Raw genomic sequence first — 22,366 nt, forward strand, 5'->3', positions numbered from 1 at the left:
AGACCTCGGAGGCACCAGGATTCCAGCCTGGCTCTCCAGGCAGGGCTGGACAAGGACTTGGCCCTTCCTCCATGGACACGGGGCTGCTCCTCCTCGCCCTGCCAGAGGTAGGTTGTGCCCCCCTGGGCTGGTGACAGAGGGTGTTCCTGGGTGTTGTGGCACCTCCTCTCCAGAGCCCTTCCATGTCCTGTCAGCTGTGCCAAGGGCAGGTGCAGTTTCTCTGTGGCTGATCCCTGGGGCAGGGATGCTTTGGGAAGTTCTGCCCACCCCACGTGGCTCAGAGCTCCCATAACCCCAGCAGCACCAGTGTATGAATCCTGTGCATATTCAATGGTTTTTTTCTCCTTGCTATAGGTGTGTTCTACCTTAAAAGCTGGGGATTTTGCCCCAAGGGAAGGGCAGCTGCTTCCTTACATCAGTCCTTTTTTACAGCTGGCCTGCTGTAAAAAAGGGCAGAGGGAATTGTCTCTGGGAAGGGAGAGGGTTGGGAGAGCCACTGTGGAGCTCTGGACTGGGGAGAGGACATCTATTTTTATGTTCTTGCAATAGCAGAATAAAGAGAGAAAAGAACCTGTTTACAGATTGTAGTGACCTCAACTTCCATGTGTTAAAACTCGTGTCCTCCCTCACTGGTTGTTTCCTGCTGGGCCCACGGGACATTCCCTTGTCCCACAAATCGAGGTCTGAGCCTTGGGAAAAGCTGCCCCAGCTCCGTAAGGAAGGAAGGTTTGTTTCACTGAGAACACCTCCTTAAAGAGCTGGAGACAATGAGAGACACAAGGCTGCTGTGTTCATGCAAATCCCACCCCTGTTCTCTGCCTCAGTAGGGATCTGAAAGCAGAACCTGGAAAACTGTGGAACAACTCTTTACACCTTCTGCAGCAGTGCCTGTGCATAACCCTCACAGCAGCAGCAGCAGCAGCAGCAGCCCTCTGGAGGAGGCACAGAGAGGTGAAGACTCACACAGTGCTCTGGCAGCAACAGGGAACGTAAGTTCAAAGTCTTTTTACAGTATTCTGCTCTACTACTCAGCTCCCTTAGTGCTGTGCCTCAGTGGAGTGGGGTTACCTGGGACTGCAGCCTGCTCCCTCCATCAATATCCTGAGTGCAGAAGAAAGGAACGTTGGTGCAAGTCCTCATGACTCTTTTCTCTATGAAGAGAGAGCCTGAAATCTGTTTCAGAAGGACACACCAGAACAGGATGGAGGCTGGCACTGGCCCACAGTGGGCACTCCTGGGATTCTGCCTGGAACCTCTTGATGGATGGAATTTAACCATGGCACCTGCTGAAGCCAGGCCCCCTTTCCCAGCAGGGGCAGGTTTGGGCCTTTGGGTTTTTTATCCTGTTCACAGACAGCCAGACCCGGGTATATCTGCCCAGAACATTTATTACACAAGTTTGAAGCCTACAAATGCTGCCCCTGCCCCAGGAGGAAGCCCTGACACACCCAGGGGCTGGAACAGGAGCACTACTCACATCTCCCCTCAGAGCAGGGATGTGACACGGAATGGTGGCAGCAGGAGCGTGAGCACAGACCACAGAGCCATTCCATCAGGGACACTTTAATTGAATGTACATCATACAAAACTCGGTCAGTCTCCAGCGTGTGAGTGCTGCTCGGGATGCAGAGGAGCAGGAGATTGATGACACATCTGGAAGTTGCAGGAGGAGGGGAAGGAGCAGCAGGAGGAGCACTGCAGGCAGCACACTTAGCACTTGGCAATCCCAATCACCCCGCAGGCCAGGCGGGGCCCCGCGTTCCCAGTCAGCAGGCTCTCGTCATTGCCCCCTTTGCCCAGGTCATCCCGCCTCTCGTGCACCTGCAGCACAATTGAAGGGACCTTCATTAATCCAGCCATCACTGCTCCTGGCAGCAGCAGCACCTCCACACCAGCTACACACTGCCAAACTGATCTCCATGCTGGAAACTTCCCACTGCACCTGCCCAAGGGCGCTCCAGGCACCCACAGCGGGAAGGAGCAGAGTTAGAGAGGGACATGTCCAGGAGGCTGGCAGGGACGTGCCACACCAAGGCACAGAGGGACGGATGGATGGATGGCTGTGAATGCCCTGTCCCTGCTCTGGGTTCCCCACTCACCACCATGGTGCGGCCGATGATGCAGTGTGGTCCCGAGAGGGAGATGACGGAATCCTGGATGGACACCTCGGCCACGCCTCCCTTGGCAGTCACATTGCCCAGGTCTCCCACGTGCCTGCACGGACACACAGCAATCTCTCAAAGTGGCCTGCACCCAAAGCTCTTCCAAGGCAAGGCTGGGAGTTTATGTTACAACACAACAAAGGCTCCCAAATCCAGTGGAACAACCTTTCCTGCAGACCTGGTGGACACCACTGCTGTTCTCAGAGCTTCTGCTGTCCAGGACAGCTCAGCTATTCCACAGGCTTTTGGTTTAAGGAGGATTACGAGAAGCGGTTTGTCAGGCAGCAGGTCAAAGGCAGTGCAGGAACTGCTCAGTCCCAGCCAGTGCCAGGGATGATTATTCCAGTTTGGCATTGCCCCATCACTTGGCACTCTGCTCTCCCACACAGCTTCTATCAGAGCTGCATCTCTGCTGAGCCTTCCCTCGAGAGCTGAGCCTGGAGCAGTGGAATTGTCACAGGACTGCTGACATGCTGCTGTGCCGTGTCCTGCACAGCAATCCCTCAAAGTGCAGCTGATCCTGTGGTGTCAGGCTCCTCTGTCCAGATTCAGAACCTGGAATACTGACACATCCCTGCCAGGTGATCAGCTCAGCCAGCCCAGGGCTGACAACCAGTTTTCTACAAAAATTACTGTTTTTAACCAAGTCCTACAGAACTGGGTTAATGACAGCTCTCCTCTGAGGAATCTCCTTGATTTAAGCTTCCAAGAAGCATCAGTTCAGTTGTTTCTTACACTGATAAAAGATCCATTTCTTGCACCCCTCTTAAGGAATCCCCTGGCCAAAGCCAGTCCAGGAGCAGGATCTGCCGAGGCTGCAGAAGCCCCAGTGTCCGTGCAATCCCAACCTTTAGCCCCGAGCAGCGGCTGCCAGGGCCCCGGCACACGTTCATGCTGTGTCATGCAGGAGCTGGCTCGGATCCAGCTCTGCCCGGCCTGTGGCTCAGGTGGGATTTGCCAGCCACCGATGGGAGCGTTCCAAGGGCCATCCTGATCCCTGTGCAAGGCCAGGCTGCCTGAGCCCTGCTCCCCAAACCCAGCAGGCACAGCCACACCACTTCCTCTGGCACCCACCCAAGGGAACTGCTGTGAGAGCTGCTCCCAGGGAAGAGCCAGGTGTCATCCCGCTCAAATCCAGATACCCAGCATAAGCGTCAGGCCCTCGCTGTTCCCTCCACCCAAGCCATAGATAACCAGAAAACGTCCCCAGGAGAGTATTTCACACCACACTCTCAGGGAAACAAACTGCTGGAGTTACCAAAGAGCGGCTAAGTGACCTCGGCAACCCTGCAGGAATGCCCAGGGATTTTCTGGCAGTGCCCGTGCCCTGGACTCACCTCTCGGCATCGCTGGGACCCCCGTGCTTCTTCTGCTCCGGGTTGAAGTGGGGGCCAGCACTGGTGCACCCTGGAACAAGCACAGCGTCAGAGCAGGATCCCAGGATAAAGCTGCTGCTCCCACACCGCTCCCAGCCACAGCAAACAGCTCCTCTCCCGTGCCATGCCCTGCTAATCCCCTGGAGATAAATCACCTGCCACAGCCTTCCAAGTCCCAGGCTCAGCCAGGAGCTCTCTTATTTCATAACGCTGAGTTATCCAAGCGCTCAGGTGAGTGCTTGGTATGGCAGCTCTTGACCACCAGCCTCAACACGCTCAGAGTATTTATTATCCAGGAAGCAATTCCTCGGCAATGGTCACGATTTCCTCACACAGATTTGCAGCCGTGAGACCCAAGCTGCTGCTGCGACACCACGAGCAGCTCTGCAGGCCTGAGCAGCCCCTGTGCAGGGACACCTTACCATTGGTGTTGTCCCCGAACTCGTGGACGTGGAAGCCGTGCTCTCCATCGGCCAATCCAGTGATTTTCCCAGTCACTTTCACCGGTCCAGTACCCTTCAAAGCAGAGCATTTATCAGCACAAGGACTTTGCCATTACACGGCTCCGTGTCAAGCCAAGGTGACAGAAAGGCCCTGCCACGAGCCCAAGGCAACGCTGTCCGGAATGTCTGCGTTCGTTTAACGCCCTCGAACGCATTCCTTCCCCTGCTTATCACTAAGCGCAAGGGGTGCCTGTTATCTGACGGGGCCTTCCAGAAAGATCCCGCACTTTGGCAGAGTGACCCCGCGGCCGCGCTCCCCGGCCGGCCGCAAGGGAGGGCGCAGCTCCCGAAGGCCGCGGCCATTTGGAACCGCAGCGCCCTCGGGCTGAGCTCGCCCCGCTCCCTCCGCCACGGCCAGCAGGCTGGAGAGGGGCATCCCGGGGGCTCCGCACCCGCCGGGGCGGTCCCAGCGGCCCGGCCGTGCCCTCACCTGCTGCTCGAAGTGGATGACGCCCTCCACAGCCCCCTCGCCGCGCATCACACACACGGCCCGCACCGCCGCCATCTTGTGCCCGCCCCGCCCGCTGCGCCCGCGGACTGCGGGCTGGCCACGCCCCCGCTCCCGTTATATAGGGCGGGCGGCCGGCGCCGCGGCCAATCGCGCTGCGCGCCGCGCGCTGCTCGGCCAATCGCAGCGCGGGGAGGCGGGAGCGGCGGGGCGCGCGCGGCGGCAGGAGGCGCCCTCTGGCGGTGGAAGGTGCGTAATGGGGACCGGGACCGGGAACAGGATGGGGACCGAGACGGGGAACGGGAACGGGATGGGGATCGGGATCGGGACGGGGATCGGGATCGGGACCGCGATGGGGGTCGGGATCAGGATCGGGAAGGATTCAGAGGGAGCGGGACCAGGAGCGGAGAGGGTCCGCCGTGCCGTGCCGTGCCGTGCCGTGCGGACGAGCCGCAGCGCGGAGTCCCCGCTCCTGCCGCAGCTGTGCCGGGCTGCGGGCGGATGCACCGCTCCCATCCCGAACTGGAATGCGGCTGTGAGTGAGGCTGTCCCCGAGCAGCACTGCTGTCATCCCGGTCCCGATCCCGATCCCGTTCCCGATCCCGATCCCGATGATCCCGGTCCCGGTGATCCCGGTCCCCGTTGTGCACCTTCCACCGCCAGTGGGCGCCTCCCGCCGCTCTGCTGTCACTAGAGCTGCTCGGAACCTAAATCAGAATCACAGAGAGATTGGAGAGTACCTGGGGCTGGTGTGGACACCCTGTGCCAGGGGTCCCACCTTCCCAGGGGACAATCCCTTGCTGATATCCCATTTAAACCCACTCTGTGTCACTTTGCAGCCATTCCCGCTCTGGGCTCTCTCCAGCAGCTCCAGCTCCTGCTGCTGTGTCTCACCTGGGCACAGGAACAGAATCCCCCCTTCCTGCTGCCCACGGGGTTTTTATTAATTTATGTAAAACCCAAGTAGTTTTAAGTGACTTTTTTGGGGCCTCATTAGGCCAGGGAAGGATGCAGAGAGGTTGTGGTTGTTTCACACCTCACACAACAAAGACCAGAGTCACCTGAGGCTCAGGTGACATTACTGCAGCAGAGATTTGTTTGTTGGAGAGCACCAAAACAAGTGAAAAAAACTTGATCCACATAAATACCTGGAGGCTGTTTGTCTGAGAGAGAGAGACACACACATTGGGATTTGTAGCCTAACCCTGGGAAGATGCTGGGAAGACAGCTAGCCAGAGCTTCCTATCTCGGAAGGGTGAGATAAACTCCTGGGAGTCACTTGTGAGGAAACGGGGACAGCAGAAGCACCCTGAGCCTGCTCCAGCAGGAGGAGGAGAGCCTCCAGTGCCCTCCAGGTGGCCCTTGCTTGATTTAAAGAGGTTTCTAAACTTTTTAAAAATGATAATGTCTTGTTTTGCTTCCCTGCAGGGCTTTCTCTTACTTTGAGTCTGCTCTCCAAAGCTGCCCTGATGTTTTCTTCAGGTTTATTGCTTCCTCCCTGCAAGTGAGCTCCAAGATGTGCCCTTCTCTGTGCTCCCACACAAATGTGGCACAAACAGATGGATGAGAGCCAGATGTGTCAGGTTTCTTCAGAGGTGAAGTGAAATAACCAGAGGTAATTTCAGAGACTGATGGCGTCAGTAATCCTGGGCTGCCCCAGTTGGGCAGGTTTGGTTATGTTTTGTCCCACATAATTCTTTCTAACTCCTTTATTTTCTTAAATCTCGCCAACAAGAGATTTTTTAAAAAATCGCACTTTCTTAAAGTAGGTGAGAAAATCCACCCCCCCCCCCCCCCCCCAGTGCAGCTGATTTTGACAGCACAAAAATCATCGTTTGACCCTGCCACACCAAATGGTGACTTGATTATTTTGTTATTTGGAGTATCAGAGAGAAGAGAGAGAGAGAGAGAGAGAGGAGAGGAGAGGAGAGGAGAGGAGAGAAGAGAAGAGAAGAGAAGAGAAGAGAAGAGAAGAGAAGAGAAGAGAAGAGAAGAGAAGAGAAGAGAAGAGAAGAGAAGAGAAGAGAAGAGAAGAGAAGAGAAGAGGAGAGAAGAGGAGAGAAAAGGAGAGAAGAGGAGAATCTTGATTTTCTCCTAATCTGCCAATTTAAAGGCACTTCAGGCATTTTGGTTCTCTCCTAATCTGCCAGTTTAAAGGCAGTTTGGGCAACTTGGTTCTCTCCCAATCTTTTTTAGTTTAAAGAATGAAGTAACTGCTGCGTGATGCAGGTTAACAGCCACCTAAGCTATGCAGAGAAAAGTTAATGAACTTCTCAGCAAAATGTGACAAAGTAGCAAAAAATCCCAACCCTTAGGTCCTGTGAAAAGCTGGCCTAGAGAAAGCATAAATCCCTCGAGGGAGCAATTCCCCAGTGAGATTTTATACGAGTTAAAAAATGAGGGAATTTTCAGAGTAGCATTTCCCGTGCTAACTATACACGCGGTGCAAACAAATCCTATTTCCTGCCTGTGGAGATTCTGTGGGAAAAGCAGCGAGCTGGAATGTCCATCTCACCGTGTCCTGAGCAAAAGCTGTGTGTCAGGAACGATTCCCCTGGATTAGAGGGTAAGAAAAAGCCACTCCCGCCTCCGGGGGATGCTGGCAGAGGGCACTCCCTGACTCGGCGCTGCTGAAATTCCCAGCTGAAACGCGCTGTGGAAATGATTATTTCCCTGCAAACTGCTGGAAAACCCGCTGTTGGAACGAGGGGAGGTGCTGCTGCCATGCAGGGGCTTGGTAATTAAAGCAGTGTCAGCAGGAGAGCCTTTGTGTGGAACAGGCAAGATTAAAACCCGCATTGACTCGCGGCTCAGCTGAGCTTATCCTTGTGCTGCTCGCCCACCCTCTGCTGCTCCCCGAGCTGGGCAAGCCTGAAACACGAGCCTCAGAGGAGAGGTTGTGTAAATGCTGGTCGGGAACTTTGTCCCCTCTGCACCTCTCTGCCAAGGTCTGCCCGCTGTGGGATTTAATTATTTGTGATATTCCCGCTGCTTTTGCCAGCTCGCATTCACCGAGCGCTTCAGGGATTCCACACAGCAGCAAAGCCTGGAAAGCCTTCCACTGTGGGAGCAGCCTGACAGGATGGAACTGGGACCACAGAGCCAGGAAAGCCAGGATGGAGGGAAATGGGCATCCTGGAGCTACTGCCGTGGCACAGAGGGATGAGCGCAAACTGGAACTTAGCTGGAGTTTAAAATGGTTCCTAAGCTAGAGCATGGAAATATCCCTTCTGAAGCTGGCCAAAGACAGAATACTGTCCAGAAAGCACATCTGACACAAAAAACTTTTTTTTTTTTTTTTTTTTTTTTTTTTTTAAATGAGAGACTCAAAATGTTTACACTCTCAGGAATGTTATTTTGGCTACTGAAAGGCACCTGAAGGAATGCAACCAAAACACTGCGTGTCTGTGTAGAAACATAGAGATATATTTATGGGATGCGTATTTCAAAATATATCAATTTGGATAAACATCAGCAAAGTCCAAAGAAATCCCTCTACCTTGCCATGCTTTGTCTGGATAAGGATTTCATTCACAGTGATGAGAAGGGAAAACCTGGTGTTAGATTTTATTGCCAGGTTTTTATTTGTGAAAGTTCTTACAGTGGCTACTAAACTGAACAGAACACTTTGCAAATGCCAGCCCACGCGAGTGTGTGCCAGAGGGAGGATCCAGGGGGTTCATTTTGGATTGATTTCAGACACAAACTGCCCTGCACTCTCATTTTTTTGCCACATGCACCGTTCAGGGGTGCAGCAGGTGTCAGGACACCCGAGGGTGAGGTGCCTTGGGTTTAACTCAGCCGTGTTGGGTAATCCTCGAGATGCAAAGTACAAAACCACGGGGAAAATGCCAATTATTGCGCAATTGGAAAACACGCTACCACAGGGTGAACTGCCCTGTTTCTGCAGGAAAGCAGGAAGGACAAGCAGAATATAACAGGCAGGTGTCCAGAATAACAAAGATGTGGTTTCATTTGGAGTTTTAAACACGTGGTTTGTTCTCTGGGAGCTCTGGATGGTTGGGAACCACACTGGGTTTGTAGAGCTGTCAGTAAAATGAGGCTTTGAGGTGCTGCTTTAATACAAGCAATTATTAAATAGGAATGCAACTGGAAAATGCACCAACCACATATTTCCATGCAGCTTCCACGGCACCGTGGAGCATTTATTCATTAATTCTGATGTGCCCTGCATCTGTGTGGAAGTTTCCCTGCAGCCCCCAGCCGTGCCAAGGGGCCGAAGGGCTGCAGGAGGCAGCCTGCAGACTTTGCACCCCGGGCACCCACCATCCCTGCGGGCTCCAGGGGCTGCAGCACCTCCCCAAAATGTGCTCACCGCACCTCTGTGTGCCTGCAGGGCCCTGGAAGAGGCTCTGGAAGAGGCTTTGGCACCTCCAGAAGCTGAACCGCATCCAGGCCTGGCAGTCTGGGGCATCCAGGTGGGCACGTGGGACCAGTGGGGCAGTCTAAGGCTGCTGACAGTCCCTGGCTGGCAGTGCCCAGCCTGGCAGTGCCCAGCCTGGCAGCAGGAGCAGCTGGAGAGCAGCACTGACTGTGGTTATTCCCTAAGCCCAGCCTGTCTCTCCGATCCTGGCTAAACCAGGCTTTGAGGAGCCGGGATTTTCTGGCCAGGATCACTCTGACAGCTCCAGGTGCAGCCCTGCTCTGCTGTGCCAGGCACCTCTCCCTCTCCAGAGGCAAATCCTCCTCCCTGCAGCCTCCTGGCACCTTTCCTCCCCTCCTGCCCCTGGCTGCACCCCTGGCAAGGGTTTTGGGGAGCCACAAGCCATGGACATCTTTGGGTGTTGCTTCAGACACTGAGCTAAGTTTGTACAGAAAACAGAGGCAGGAAAGGAAAAACCTGCTCAACACAAGCTAGAACCAGCTTGTTGCTCCTTACATTTTTTTTTTTCAGGTTCAGCGTGGGCTCTGATGGGGACAAAAGCGGCAGCGTGAATGAACAATTTGGGGTTGTTTGCTGCAGGCGGTTCGGGGTTTTTCAGCGCTGGCAATTGTCAGGGAGTGCCACTGGATGGCCCCCGTGCTCCACGTTTGGGGGATAGGCTCTCCCTCCCTCGTGCTTCTCTTTGGCAAAATACTGTAAAATTGGGAGTAGCAAAACCAGCAAAAACAAAACAAAACCCAAAAAACCCAAAAAAACCACACAAAAACCAAAGAAACCCCCCCCCCAAAAAAACAACAAAAAATATTTTTATTAGTGAGCAGTCTAAGGAAGCAAAGGGAAGGAATGATGTAGGCTGATCAGCTCCACAAAAAAGTTCTTTTCCTTCTAGCTTTGTAAATTTGGTACCTTGATGCATCTTGGATTGTGTGACAACATAAACTGTGGGAAGGGAAGGGAAAGGAAAAGGGAAAGGAAAGGGAAAGGAAAAGGAAAAGGAAAAGGAAAAGGAAAAGGAAAAGACCTCCTTCCATGTTCCACAGGAGCTGTGGAGGATAGCTCATCGTTTTGTGGAGGACAGAATCTGCCTTGCAAGGGTTGAAAACAACTAGTCTGGAAAAAGATCCAAAAGCTTTCACATGGCTAGAAATGATTGCTCTAATTCCTCTGGGGACACAGAGCAGATCTTTACATGGCATCTTGCACAGACCGTGATAAAAACAAGGGCTGTAAGGACAGGAAAACCCCTCCCGTGAACATGAAACCAATCTGCCTGGGGAGAAAGGATTTGGAAGTGAGTGGCACCACAGGTAGCAGGAGTACCAACAGCCCAGGTCTGCCCTGTTGGATTAATTAGTTTATTTGGAGGCAAGGCAGTGAGCCCATTGCCCACAGGCCCTGCAGAAGCAATGCTGCAGAGTGTGGCTCAAAAATACAGATAAATGGAGGGGCAGCTCACTGCCCTGCTTCCCACTCCTCCCTGCAATTCCTGCCTTCCTTCCCCACTCCACACGGACACACACGTGGGAGAAGGTGCTCTCTGGCACCTCTGGTGCTGGTTTTGCTCTCCACACTGCTCCCTCCAAAGCACTGGGATGCTGGGAATGCTTCCCAGTGCTTCCCTCACGGGGCAAGGGTGGCGTTGGACAGACCATGCTATGACCCACAGTTGAGTGAAAGGTCACTTCTGCTTGGCTTTAATATTTTAAATGAATTATTCAGAGGAGTACACGGGCTCAGCCACCTTCCATCAGCAGCAGGTAATCAGGAAAACATTAATATTTGAGGAGGAAAAGCTCTGGGCTACTGATGTAGCCAGGTGCTCTCTCCTGTGCCTTTCACAAGCAGCTGTGTGCTTCTGTATGTGCCATGGGCACAGAATCATGGAATTGTTTGGGCTGGAAAAGTCCCTGGGGATCATTGGCCCCACTGTTGTCCTCTGGCAGAGCTGTTTGATGTCTCTGCTGGTGACAAGGACAGCGGGGCTGATGGCACCGAGCTCTGTGCTGCTGTCACACACCAGAGGGACGGGATGGGACATCCAGAGGGACCTGGAGGGGCTGCAGGGGTGGCCCCGTGACACCCTGGGATGGTCACTGCAGCCAAGGGCAGGGGCTGCAATGCCAGGGACAAACCCAGGCTGGGACAGAGTGAACCTCCCACTGCCAGAGGGCAGGCAGGGGTGGGATATTGGGCAGGAATTGTGCCCTGGGAGCGTGCCCAGAGCAGCTGTGGCTGCCCCTGGATCCCTGGAATGTTCAAAGCCAGGCTGGACAGGGCTTGGAGCAGCCTGGGACAGTGGGAGGTGTCCCTGCCATGGCTGGGGTGGAATGGGATGGGATTTAAGGCCCCTCCCAACTGGAACCATTTTGGGATTCTCAGAAATCAGCACTGAAGGCAGGGCTTTAATCGAATCAGCTGACAACAAACAGGATTGGAGGGCAAGGCTGCTGCCTGCCTGTGCTTGGGATGAGCAGCAGCAGCCCTGGGAAAGCCCTGGCTCTGCCCTTACCCAGGAACTCTGATTTCACAGAGCCCTGCAGTGCGGGGAACACCGAGAGCAGCCTCTCTCAAAAGAGAGGCTGGGCTGGGCAACAACTCATCAAATGCTTCTCCCTCTTTTCCATCATCCTACAGGATGTGGTCCCACTGCTGGCCTGACAGAAATAGCAGCTGAAAAACACCTGGGCAGGAATTTGTGTGATTTCTGAAGCCTGGCAGAGCTCCTGCAAGGCACTGTGAGGGCTAATGGGTATTTTGCACTCAGGGGAGCAGACTGTCCTCTCACTAAAATACAAACTAAGCAGGATTACTTATTTCTGTGTGTGGAGCTGGCAACCAACCTGAGTCACTTTAAAATCCAGAAACCTTCATTATTGCCTTGCTGTTCCTGTTTTCAAAGGTAAAAATAAAGCAACAGCTTCTGGATTGTGGAGAACATCTGTGGGCTACAGGGAAATCTGAAAGGAAGGTAAGTGTTCCACCAGCACAGAACAAGGCCTAATTCAAACCAGCTTGGATGGCCTGGTTTGTACTGGTCACAGTCCACCACTATTTTTGAAAGAACAGTTTCCTCAATTTGTTTTTTAACCCTTTTCCCACCTTCCCACTTGCAATGTCCTGTGTGGTTCCTGTCCCTCAGGAGCATTCTTTTGTGTGGAGGAGAAATTGCAAAGAGAGAAAAGGCTTTACTTACAAAATCTGACAAGTGGAATGTCTGCAGTAGAGACAGAGCTTTGCTTCTGAGCTTTCCTCCTCCCCACAGATTATTCCCAGTTAAGCTTGACTGTGTTTATTGAGTTACCGAATTGTTTCTTTCTGAGTGAGCTACTCCTGTGTGCCCCTGTCAGACACAGCTCTCCTTTGTGCAGCTCAGTCATTCCTAAACTCGGGATTTCCCTAGGTGAGGGTGTTTCACCCCTGCTGCATTCCCTGCACACCTGGGATCAGGTATGTGTGTTTATTCTTGCTGATTAAATGCTCTGCCTGAAGTGCTTGGTGTGGTAATGCCATTTAAAACCTGCCATTAATTACTCAGTAGCTTGATGAAGAAAACTGACATTTAATGTTTGGACTTGATTTGCAAGCAACACGTGATCAATGATATCTGAGATTTTGTGTTTGGTTTTTAAAGGCAGAACAAATACACAGCATTAGAAAATAAATATTCTTTATTAGATGGACAATGGGTTGGTTTGGATTTCCCCACTCTGACTTTCAGAGGTGTCGGGGAGGTGCTCCCAGCTTTTTGTGCTGAAAACCACTGTCAGTTCAGACATAGCTCATGTTTATTTATTAGTGCATTACAAAATGTGCAGCATTCCTCGTGCCCACCGTCCTCTGCTCACCCCTCCTGTGTCTGACACCACAGAAACACGTCCAGCCCTACACCTGAGCAGGTAATTTGTTTTTCTAACACCTGGGTATCACCTAGAGCTTGCTGGCTGCTCTCTGTTTCTGGGGTTACATCTCCTTTCTTGCTGATTAGATTAGGCTGGAAAGTGTACAAAGATCATATTTAAGGGAATTTTGGCACATTTCACATTTTGGGACAGAGGCAGAGATGGGGAAAGCTCAGCCCTGGTCCTGGGGGTTTTAAAGGGTCCAGGAGCCAGGGAGGAGAGGGTGCATCAAGCAGTTCCCCACTGCATTGCCAGAAACTATAGAGCTTTATCATTTTAGTTAATGGCTTTAATTAACTTTCACATTAATTGTTTTAATTCATCATAACCAATATGTCTGTTAATTATCATGTATTATTCTTAGATATATCTTAGCCAGCATGTAGCAAAGTTGTCATAAACTGCTTTAGTGGCAGCACTAAAGCTGGGCAGAATGACTGAAATTTGAACTTGTTTATAAACTAACTCTGATGTGCTCCAGTGACCAAAGCCTGGGAGAGGAAGATGGATCGGACACCTGGAACACAGAATTTACAGACCACAGGGACACTTTGCAGAAAGCAGAAGGTAAAGAAGAGACTAAAACCAGAGTCAGCAATGTGTTAGAAAAGCCCTGCTGGAGGAAGTAGATAATAAGACGACTAAAAATATGGACTAATTAACATGACATGAGCAATCAATAACCAGTGGGATAGAATACTAATTAACGAAAGAGACCTGTGTCAGTTAGAAATGCCTTTATTGGATGAAACATACGAATAGGTGAACAAGTTCTGTACCCATGTCTGCGCGGAGGCTGCAATTCTTCTGTACACCCGACCGCGCATCGCCTGGCCAACAATAAAGCAAGGCCTGGAGCTCAGAAGCCCCTTGTGAGAAGGTTTTATTCACCCGGACGGTGCGGGAGGGTTTGGTTTGTTCCTGGTGCGGTGGGGCAGCGCTGCGGTGCTGTCGCTGCCGGGGCCGCGGGGCTCTGAGGGGGCTCTGAGGGGCGCGCGCGCGCGCGCCCCGCGCGCACGGCGCTGTGATTGGTCGAGCCCCGGCGCGCGCCGCGCTCCCGCGCCGCTCCGCCCCGCCCCTCCCGCGGCCGCGCGCGCCCATTGTCACGCACGGGGCTCCCCGACTCCAAAGGCCCCGCCGCCGCCTCCCATTGGCCGGCGCGGCCCGGATTGACGGGCGGAGCGGCCAATGGGCGGCGCCGCCCGCGGCGGGCGGAGGGCTCAAGGCGGCAGCGGCGGCGGCGCGCGCTGAGCCGCGGGCGCCCGGCGGGCACCGGGAGCGGCTCCCGGGGCGGGCGGCAACCCCCCGGCCAGCGACCCCCGCCGGCCCCCGCCGGCCCCGCCTGCCGCCCATCGCCCACCACCCCACCACCGACCGACCGACCCACCGACCGACCGCCCGGCAACGTGCAGGTGAGTGCGCGTCCGGTCGCATCGCCGCGCTCGCCGGAGCGCCCCGCGGCACCGCGGGCGGCCCCATCCCCGCTGCGCTCCGCTCGGCGCGGGGGGCGTGCGGCGGGTCCCGAGCCCGCCCTGCCGCAGCCTCCGGGAGCGCCGGGGCTGCGCTGGAAATGCCCCCGCCGGGCCGAGCCCGGTGCCTGCCCCGCCGGTAACCGCGGCAGAGCGGCCCGGGGCGCGCACAGGTGAGCGCGGCGGGGCACGGGAGGCGCCCGCCCCGGCCGCCCGGTCACCGGAGGCAGGCACGGCCCGGAGCTGCGGCTCCCGGTGGGGGATGCTCGCAGGCCGGGGGTCCTGCGGGTCCCGGGGATGCTCGCAGGCCGGGATCCAGGGAAGCGCTGCCCCGCAGGATTTGGGGGTCCTGGGGGATGCTCGCAGGCCGGGGGTCCCGGGGAAGCGCTGCCCTGCTGGATTTGGGGGTCCTGGGGGATGCTCGCAGGCCGGGGGTCCCGGGGAAGCGCTGCCCTGCAGGATTTGGGGGTCCCGAGGATGCTCGCAGGCCGAGGGTCCCGGGGAAGCGCTGCCCTGCAGGATTTGGGGGTCCTGGGGGATGCTCGCAGGCCGGGGGTCCCGGGGAAGCGCTGCCCTGCAGGATTTGGGGGTCCCGGGGGATGCTCGCAGCCCTGGGGAGCGCTGGCACCAGCGCGGTGCTGATGGGGTGGCAGGAGGCAGTGCGTGTTCCCAGCCCTACCACGCTGGCCTGGGAAGCGCTGAAAGTGACAGAAAGGCAGAAAGTGACAGAAAGGCAGAAAGTGACAGAAAGGCAGAAAGTGACACGTTGTTCCTCTCTTGTTCCTCTGTTGTTCCTCTGTTGTCAATTGCCCTTCGTGCCCCCTGGATCCCGAGGACTGGGCTAGCAGAAACTGACCAGGGCTACGGAGTGGGTAGCGCTCGGGAGTTTTTAATAATTTGAAATTCTGATTAAAAAAATGTATTGGAATAAGTCAGGGGAGGCTGAGCTCTATGGAGTGATTAGTAGATGCTGTGCTTAGAGCATCTTTCCCCCTTCCCGTGTTATTAAAATGCTCCTGTCGTTTTCAATGGCACTTCAGCGCCGTGATGTAAATTATTGAGCAAGGGCAGACGAGGCTTCCCTCACCTGTGCTGTAAGGGCCCAGTGCCACGGGAAGCACCTTCCTGCCGCCCTTGCTGGCTTGGCAGCTCCTGGAGCTGCTCTGCTGTGTCCCCACTGCTGTCCCCGTGCAGTCCCTGGGCAGGCAGGGGGCTGCTGTGGGATTGCACAGAGCTGCTGTCCTTGCTGCTTCCCGGGGATGGGACAGTCCCCTGGGATCCTGAGCGTGTCAGTGACCTTGGCCAGTGTGGCTCCCTCCCAGCTTTTGCCCTTCTGCACCGGTTTGGGGGCTGAGAGGTCCTGGAAGGGTCCTGGAAGGGGATGGTCACCCTGTGATCGCAGTTATTGGCTGTGCTGCACTTGCACCTTGGTCCTGCCTGGGGGAAAAATGAATGGGGCTGTTTCTTCCCTCCCAGGCCCTGGAATGGTAGAGGTGGAGAGGAATGGCATAGTTGGCTCACCTCAGCTTTGGTGCAGGCAGATCACACTCCCATTCCCACTTTGGGAGCATTTGCTGTCCCAAAATCATGATTCCCGTGGAGGAAAAAGCCATTTCCTTCTGCCACAGCTTGAAAATGCTGTGTTGTGACAGGGATTCTCCCCAGAATGGTTTATTCTGCAGCCTTTCTGCTGCTGCTGCTGTTGTTGTTCTTGCATTAATGACCCAGTTATGCTTTCTGGGATTTTAAAGGCAGAATTCTGGGGTTCTTGCACAAATGCTCTGATGGTAACTGACTCTGGGCTCTGGCCCTGCATCACCTCAGGTGATGCTGACTGCAGTTTGCCTTGAGGCAGACAAGGTAAGCTGCTGTTTGAATTTTTGGTGTCTCCGGGTGCTCCTGACCAATCTGGAATCCAATGACTCCTGCCCCATGTCTGCCCAGGGATTCACCTGGCCTTGCTCGGCAGAGGAGAGGCACCGCTGGGTTTTTGTGGCGTTTCCGGGTGCTGTGCAGCCCTGCAGTGATGAGGAGCATTGGGAAGCCCTGGTGCTGCCTGGTTTGGGGGATCAGCATGTGTAAAAGGCTGAGAGCCACGTTGGTGAGCCCCAGGGCTCCGCTCTGGAGGCCAGGTCCCCGTGCTGTAGCGAGGAGCAGGGTATAAATAGCAGCGCTGGGGTTTAGCCACTGAATTCAAAGTTATGGTTTCCACAGCAACCAGCACTCAGGGCCTGGTTTGTGTGTGGAATATTGCCCGTGTTTTTGAGGAGCCCATGTGGCTGGCATCTGCCGTGGTGCCGTGTCCGCTCCGTGTCTGAGCGTCCCCCTGCTGCCTTCCTGCTCCCAGTGCCTGCTCTTGCTCTGTTCTCAGCTTCCAGGAGCAGGGATAGTGAATGAATCCCCAGCCTCCTCCTGGGCCAGGAGCGTGTGCACCAAACCCCAGCGTGTCCCTTTGTGTGCCCAGGCCTCCTTTTGGTGCTGGGGTCGTGCCTGGGGTGTGTTGCTGTATCCCTCAAACACCCACCCGCGTTTCCCCTTTCTCCCTCGCCTGGGGGTTGTTATTCCAGTGGCAGACCCTTGGATCTGAGAGGAAATCAGAGCTGTGGGGGACCTGGGGATGTGCCCTTGCTGTAGGAGGATGGGGATGCAATGCTTGCTTTAATAAATGTTTGTCATACAAATGTGCAGTGTTGCTAAAGTGGTTTCATTTATAGCCAGGGGGCTGATGTATCTGCATGGTTGTGTCCAAGTTACAGTTTCCAGAGCAACTGGAGCAGCTTTGTGTCTTGGAAGACTGTTAACTAAAGCATGAAACGTTATATCAAATTTTCCTCTCTTAAATTCTCTAATCTCAGCTCCTGTTCAAAACACAGCTGTGCTTATCTGAGAACGTGTTTGAAAGCCTTGAACGACCGAGCACATCTTCTTCAGGTGTGTGCCTCTGCCATGAAAACTGGGATGGGAAATGCCAGCCCCCAAAGTAATTATGCTCAAAGGTAGAGTAAAAGGCACTTTAATGAAAAAAAAAAACCCAAATAATCCACAAAAAAAATCCCAAGCAAAAAAAAAAAAAAAAGGCAAAAAGGAATGACACATGCCCTGTGGAGTGGGGGTAATTTTGGACACCACAACCTCAAAAAGGTCTCAGGCTGTTGGAGGGTGCCCAAAGAGGGACATGAGGATGGAGAAGGGTTTGGAGGAGCCATACAAGGAGCAGCTGAGGGCACTTGGAATGTTCAGCTGGAGGAGAGGAGGCTGAGGGGAATCTCCCTGGGATCCAGAGGGGCAGCTCCAATCTCTGCTCCCTGGGACAGGGACAGGAAGGGCTGCAGCTGTGCCAGGGAGGGTTGTGTTGGATATTGGAGGGTGCTGGGCACTGCCCAGGCTCCCCAGGGCATGGGCACGGCCCCAGAGAGCTCCAGGGGTGCCCAGGGTGGGATTTGGGGTGAATGTGCAGGGCCAGGGGTTGGGCTGGATGGTTCCTGTGGGGCCCTTCCTGCTCAGGAGGCTCTGTGGCTCTGTGAGGATATTCAGGCTCTGTGGTCTTGTCTCTGTCCAGAATGAATGACAAAAATACAATCTGGGAAAACAGTGTAAAAAGGCTGGAAGCAATCATCAACTGAAAGCTGGAATAAGAAGGAGTGGGGCTCAGGATCCCCTGCACCTGGGGCAGGCCATGGTGCCAAAGGCTGGTCTGTCGTTATTTTTTCATTTCCTTCTCCTTCCCCTCTCCTTTGGCTGCTGCTCCTCCCTCCCTCTTGCAGTGTCTCCCAGACCCTTATCTGAGCAGTAATTTCAAGGACCTTGGGATAAAACCAAGTCACTTTCCCAGTTAGAGCCCTGTCACTTTCCCAGCAGCTTTGTGTGTCCCTTCCCAGTTGGTTTCACCCGGTTCAGTGGGGGCTGTGTCAGTAACAAACACGACATTCCCTGGAAATGGACCTGCTGGGTGCCTGTGCTGGTTTGGAAAGCGCGGTGTAGGTTCCTTGGGGAAACTCAGCCAGGAGACTTCCAGTGTTGGCTGTGTCAAAAGGAATTCCAGAGTGAGTGTCTCAGGGGTCTGCCTCTCTGTTTTTATTAGCAGCCTTGCAGCTCAGGGTTTTCCTCTTCACGTGTTTACCCAGGATGTAATGTCCCACTGATGTCCCCCTGCCAGCAGCCCATGGATAAAATGGAGGAGGGATTCTTCTCCTACGAGATGGTTTTGGAATGAAACCTAAGCCCCAAACCTTGTGATCTTTGGTGTGCTGCCCAGATTGGGGAAACAAAATGATGGAAACAGCAGCTGGGAGGGAGCTGCAGTACCTTGAACTTCTCCCTGAGTGGCTTTCAGGAGAGGTGAAGGTTTTTCCTGCTCTGTGCTCAGCCCAAGCTTTGGGTGTGGGAAGGGATTTTCGTTTGGAGCAAGGCTGCAGTGGGCTGTGCTGGATCTTCCAGCTGGGCAGTGTCCCTGCAGCCTTGGCAGGTGGGAGACAGGAGGGGAAGGCTCAGAGAGGAGAGGGAAGGCAAGGCAGGGCTGTTTTCTGTGTGTTGGGGATGAGGAGGGGCAGGCTGCTCCTGGGGCCAAGCAATTCCTCAGTTGTCTTCTCCCCCAGACACTGGGGTTGAAAAAACCCCAATTTTAAACTTCTGCCCTTCCAGCCAGGCAACCTGCCCAACTTTGGGCTAGGGCTTTGTGCTGGCTGAAAACACACATCTCCCCTGCCAGTGGGGAAACCTTTCCTCTGGTGGCAGCAAATCTCTGCTGTGAGCTGCAAATCTCTGCTCCAGAGGCTCGGGACACCTCTGGCCAGGGTCACCCTGTGCGTGAGAGGGTTCTGTGCTGAGCGCAGCCTTTGTGTCTGTCCTGCCCCCTCATGTGCCGCTCTCTGCCTGAGATTAGCGCAGCTTTCCTCCTCGTGGATAAATAATTTAAACACCTGGACTGATTAAGTGCGTGCATCTCAGCTCAGAACAGTCGTGACTTCTTTTTTATTTATTTATTTATTTATTTATTTATTTAAATTCCGAGGCTGCCTTTCCCGAAGAAAGATTCAAAGCAACTGAAAATAGCTTCATCCCAGAAACATCAGGCACAACTTGGGGGCTGCTGCTCTGGCGGCAGGGATTCTGGCAGTGTACATTCGCAGCATCTCATGGAACGCTCAGGGCTTTATTGGCAGCTCGTTTGCTCTGCCTAATTGTGTGCCTGGCTGCGGGGCAGGGCTGCTTCCCTCGGCCCGGCTCTGCAATCCCCCCAAACCGAGCACTAAAGAAGGAAATGCTTTTCCCCGCCGCTCAGACTGGCTGACAAAAGCGCTATCAGGTGACTGGAGTTTCCTCTGCCTTTGTTGTCAAAAAGTGCTCTCTAAAGGAGAGCTCCCTTTCTGGAGCAGCTGAACGTCTGTCTCTGGGCTGCAGTTGAACCGCAGCTGGAAAGCGTCTCTCATCTCTCACTCAGAGCATCTTCTAGCCGGAGATGTAAAACCCCTGCCACGGAGCTGCGCTGGAATTCTCTGCCCGCGATTTTCCCTGCTACACCGGCACTCCTCTGCCAGAACATGGAAACCCTGACTGCCTGTGCCTTGCCCGTCTGATCTGCAGGAGCGAGTGTGCAGGAAGCCTGCAGCAGTAGGAAAGTTTGCTTGCTTGGGTTTTGTATTCCCCACCTCCCCTTTTTTTAATATATATTTTCGTTTAACATACATATATGATTTTATTATATATATATATATATACACACGTATATGTATATACATATACATACCTATTAATATAAACATATATAATATAATTTTAATATATTAATATATACATATATATGTATATATTAATAGATATATATACACACATATATACATATTTTTTTTTCCGTTTTTATATATATTTTCCTTTAATTTTTGTGGTCTACAGTGACCTGGTAGATTTGTCAAGGTTTCAGCTCTCTCCCTGTGGCTTGCCAGCCTCCCTCAGGAGCAGTGCTCAGCCAGACACACAGCTCCCAGCAAGCCAGGGCAATTCCTGCTGGTATCCAGTCCCTGCTTGTCCCTTCCATTGCTGTAACAGGCAGGTTTTGGTTTTTCAGATTATCCCATCACACTTTGCCCCTTCTAAGGCAAATCTTGGCCCGGCTTGGGGAGGAATGGGCTCTCCATCCCTCCATGAACTCTGCTGGGGAGTGTGTGTGTAACCCTGAGAGTCCTGCTTCCCCAGCTCCCGGGTTTCTGTGCTCTTTGGAGCTTCCAGGAAAGCCCAAATTCACGCCCTGCCTGCATTTCTGGTGCCATCAGGCTTCCAGGAGGTGCCAGTGCCTTTTGATCCAGAGGGTTTGGTGTCAGTGATGGCCACGAACTGAAACACAACGAGTTCCACCTCAGCCTGGGGGAGAAATTCTGTCCATGGAGCCCTGGTACAGCTGCTGAATTTGGGATTTTTCCAAAATCCCAAATTCCCGTGTCACCTGCTCTGGGTGACCCTGCCCTGGCAGAGGGGCTGGCTGGGTGATCTCCAGAGATCCCAGCCATCTCTGGGACATAAATCCTGGCTTGTTTCTACTCACCTTGTCCTGGCCATCCCTGTGTCCTGGGAGAGCCCCGCTGAGCCCCTGGCAGATGTGGCAGTGAAGTCTGGTTCTGGGATTTCTCATAACATTTGGTTTAGTCTGTGGGTTCCAGCAGCAGGACAGCCTCGTGCTGCCCCTTTGCTCAGGGCTGGCTGCGAGGAGGGCACTGGAGCTGGCAGAATCACCTGCCAGCATCATGAGATGCTGAAATGCACAGCTAAAGGGATATAAGAACACCAGGCAAGTGAGCTGCTGTTGTGCAAATCCCCTTTTTCCAAGTCTCTGCTGGCTGGAGTGGGAGATCCCTCAGTGAAAATAAGGTGAGCAATTAGCAGGGATTGATTTGGGGTTTCAGAGGGCTGGGATGAGCTTGCTGGGGCCCAGTGTGTGCAGCTCCAGCAGAAATTGATTGGTTTTGTCTCTTCCCTTAAAGCACTAATGAAATTCCAGCACTAATGAACAGGATGTTCCATTAAACAGCTCCTAATGGGTACCAAGTGCCTTTTTAGGATCCTTTCTCCTCCTCCCCAGCCCCCTGCTCTGCTGGGTACCCAGTGCTGGATTTTCCTCCTGGTTTTCTGAGGCTGTGAGTGGAGATGGCAGAGCTGTGTGTCCCTTGCTCTGTATTATTTCTGGGGAGTTGTTTTGCCTGGCCTGGCTGGGTTTTTGGTGTGTTTTGCCTTTGGTAGCAATTACTGCTGCTTGCATTTGTGGCTCCCAGAGCAGAACAAAGCTGGTTTGTGTGCTGGCCAGCAGGAATTGTTGATAATGCTGGAGACCTCTCATTGTGGCCAGGACCTGAACTGTCCCAACTTCTGCTGAACCCAAATTACAGGGGTTTAATTTTAGCTTCAGGGCTCCCGTGCTGGAATATGTTCTTTTCCTCTGGTGATAAAGCAAAGAAAAAATGAGTGTTTGAGGTCTTTCCTAAACCTGCCATGTGAGACACAGAGCTAGGTGTCACAAAACCTGCCAGAATTTCTATTCTTACCCTTGCCTGCTCTCAGACTGTGCTGGTAACACAGAGTTATTGTGTCCCAGGGGGTGCCTAAACTCATTCCCTGCCTCTTCCAATCTGTTCTCTCTGTGTTAGGTGCAATATTCTGAGCGAGAGGGACTTGCTGGGGGTTCTGCATGTCCAGTTACTGGAGCAGCTCATGGACCATGAACCATTTAAACCCCAGCCCAAGGAGTTTGGTGGGAGGGTGGAACCCCCCAATGTGGAGAGCTTTTTGGCTGAGAATCTGCTTTTCTTGGAGCTCTGAATGGAGCCACTGGCGTTACCTGAGCCTTTTCCAATTTATTTTCTCTTTTTCAGTTGTCCTGAGCAGGATGGTTTGAGCAGGAATGTGTCATTGAGGGGGGCTCAGGTTGGGCATCAGCAGGGGTTCTTCCCAGAAGGATGAGACATTGGAAGGGGTGTCCAGGCAGGTGGGAAGGCCTGGATGTGGCACTCGGGGCTGTGACAAGGTGGGCATCAGACACAGCTCACATTCCATGGCCTGGGAGGGCTTCTCCAGCCTGGATGCTTGTGTGCTTTCCAAATGTCTGAGAATGGTGTTT

The 22,366-nt window shown here is 53.8% G+C and overlaps 2 protein-coding genes across 2 annotated transcripts in view; one reads left to right on the forward strand and one right to left on the reverse strand.

The window, feature by feature from the left end:
• Positions 1 to 1,370: 1,370 nt before the first annotated feature.
• Positions 1,371 to 4,570, reverse strand: SOD1 (superoxide dismutase 1). Its single transcript, XM_036404268.2, has 5 exons — positions 4,472 to 4,570; positions 3,961 to 4,054; positions 3,500 to 3,569; positions 2,100 to 2,214; positions 1,371 to 1,821 (listed from the first exon to the last, which is right to left on the reverse strand). The coding sequence occupies exons 1-5, from the start codon at positions 4,544 to 4,546 to the stop codon at positions 1,711 to 1,713; spliced, it is 465 nt and encodes a 154-aa protein (XP_036260161.1). The 5' UTR covers positions 4,547 to 4,570; the 3' UTR covers positions 1,371 to 1,710.
• Positions 4,571 to 14,135: 9,565 nt separating this feature from the next.
• Positions 14,136 to 22,366, forward strand: part of TIAM1 (TIAM Rac1 associated GEF 1) — a 151,930-nt gene continuing 143,699 nt past the window's right edge. The window contains exon 1 of the mRNA XM_036404191.2: positions 14,136 to 14,205. The gene's annotated coding sequence lies outside the window, so the exon portion shown is untranslated. The remainder of the gene's footprint in view (positions 14,206 to 22,366) is intronic.

This window comes from Molothrus ater, chromosome 2 (genome assembly GCF_012460135.2).
Source record: "Molothrus ater isolate BHLD 08-10-18 breed brown headed cowbird chromosome 2, BPBGC_Mater_1.1, whole genome shotgun sequence".
NCBI lineage: Eukaryota > Metazoa > Chordata > Aves > Passeriformes > Icteridae > Molothrus > Molothrus ater.

Excerpts from the sequence above, each read along its gene's own strand:
- SOD1 (XM_036404268.2), bottom strand. The coding sequence starts at position 4,546 with ATGGCGGCGGTGCGGGCCGTGTGTGTGATGCGCGGCGAGGGGGCTGTG. Across the intron at positions 4,055-4,471 it reads TCATCCACTTCGAGCAGCAG|GGTACTGGACCGGTGAAAGT; the intron begins GTGAGGGCACGG and ends TCTGCTTTGAAG. Across the intron at positions 3,570-3,960 it reads GTTCGGGGACAACACCAATG|GGTGCACCAGTGCTGGCCCC; the intron begins GTAAGGTGTCCC and ends TGCTTGTTCCAG.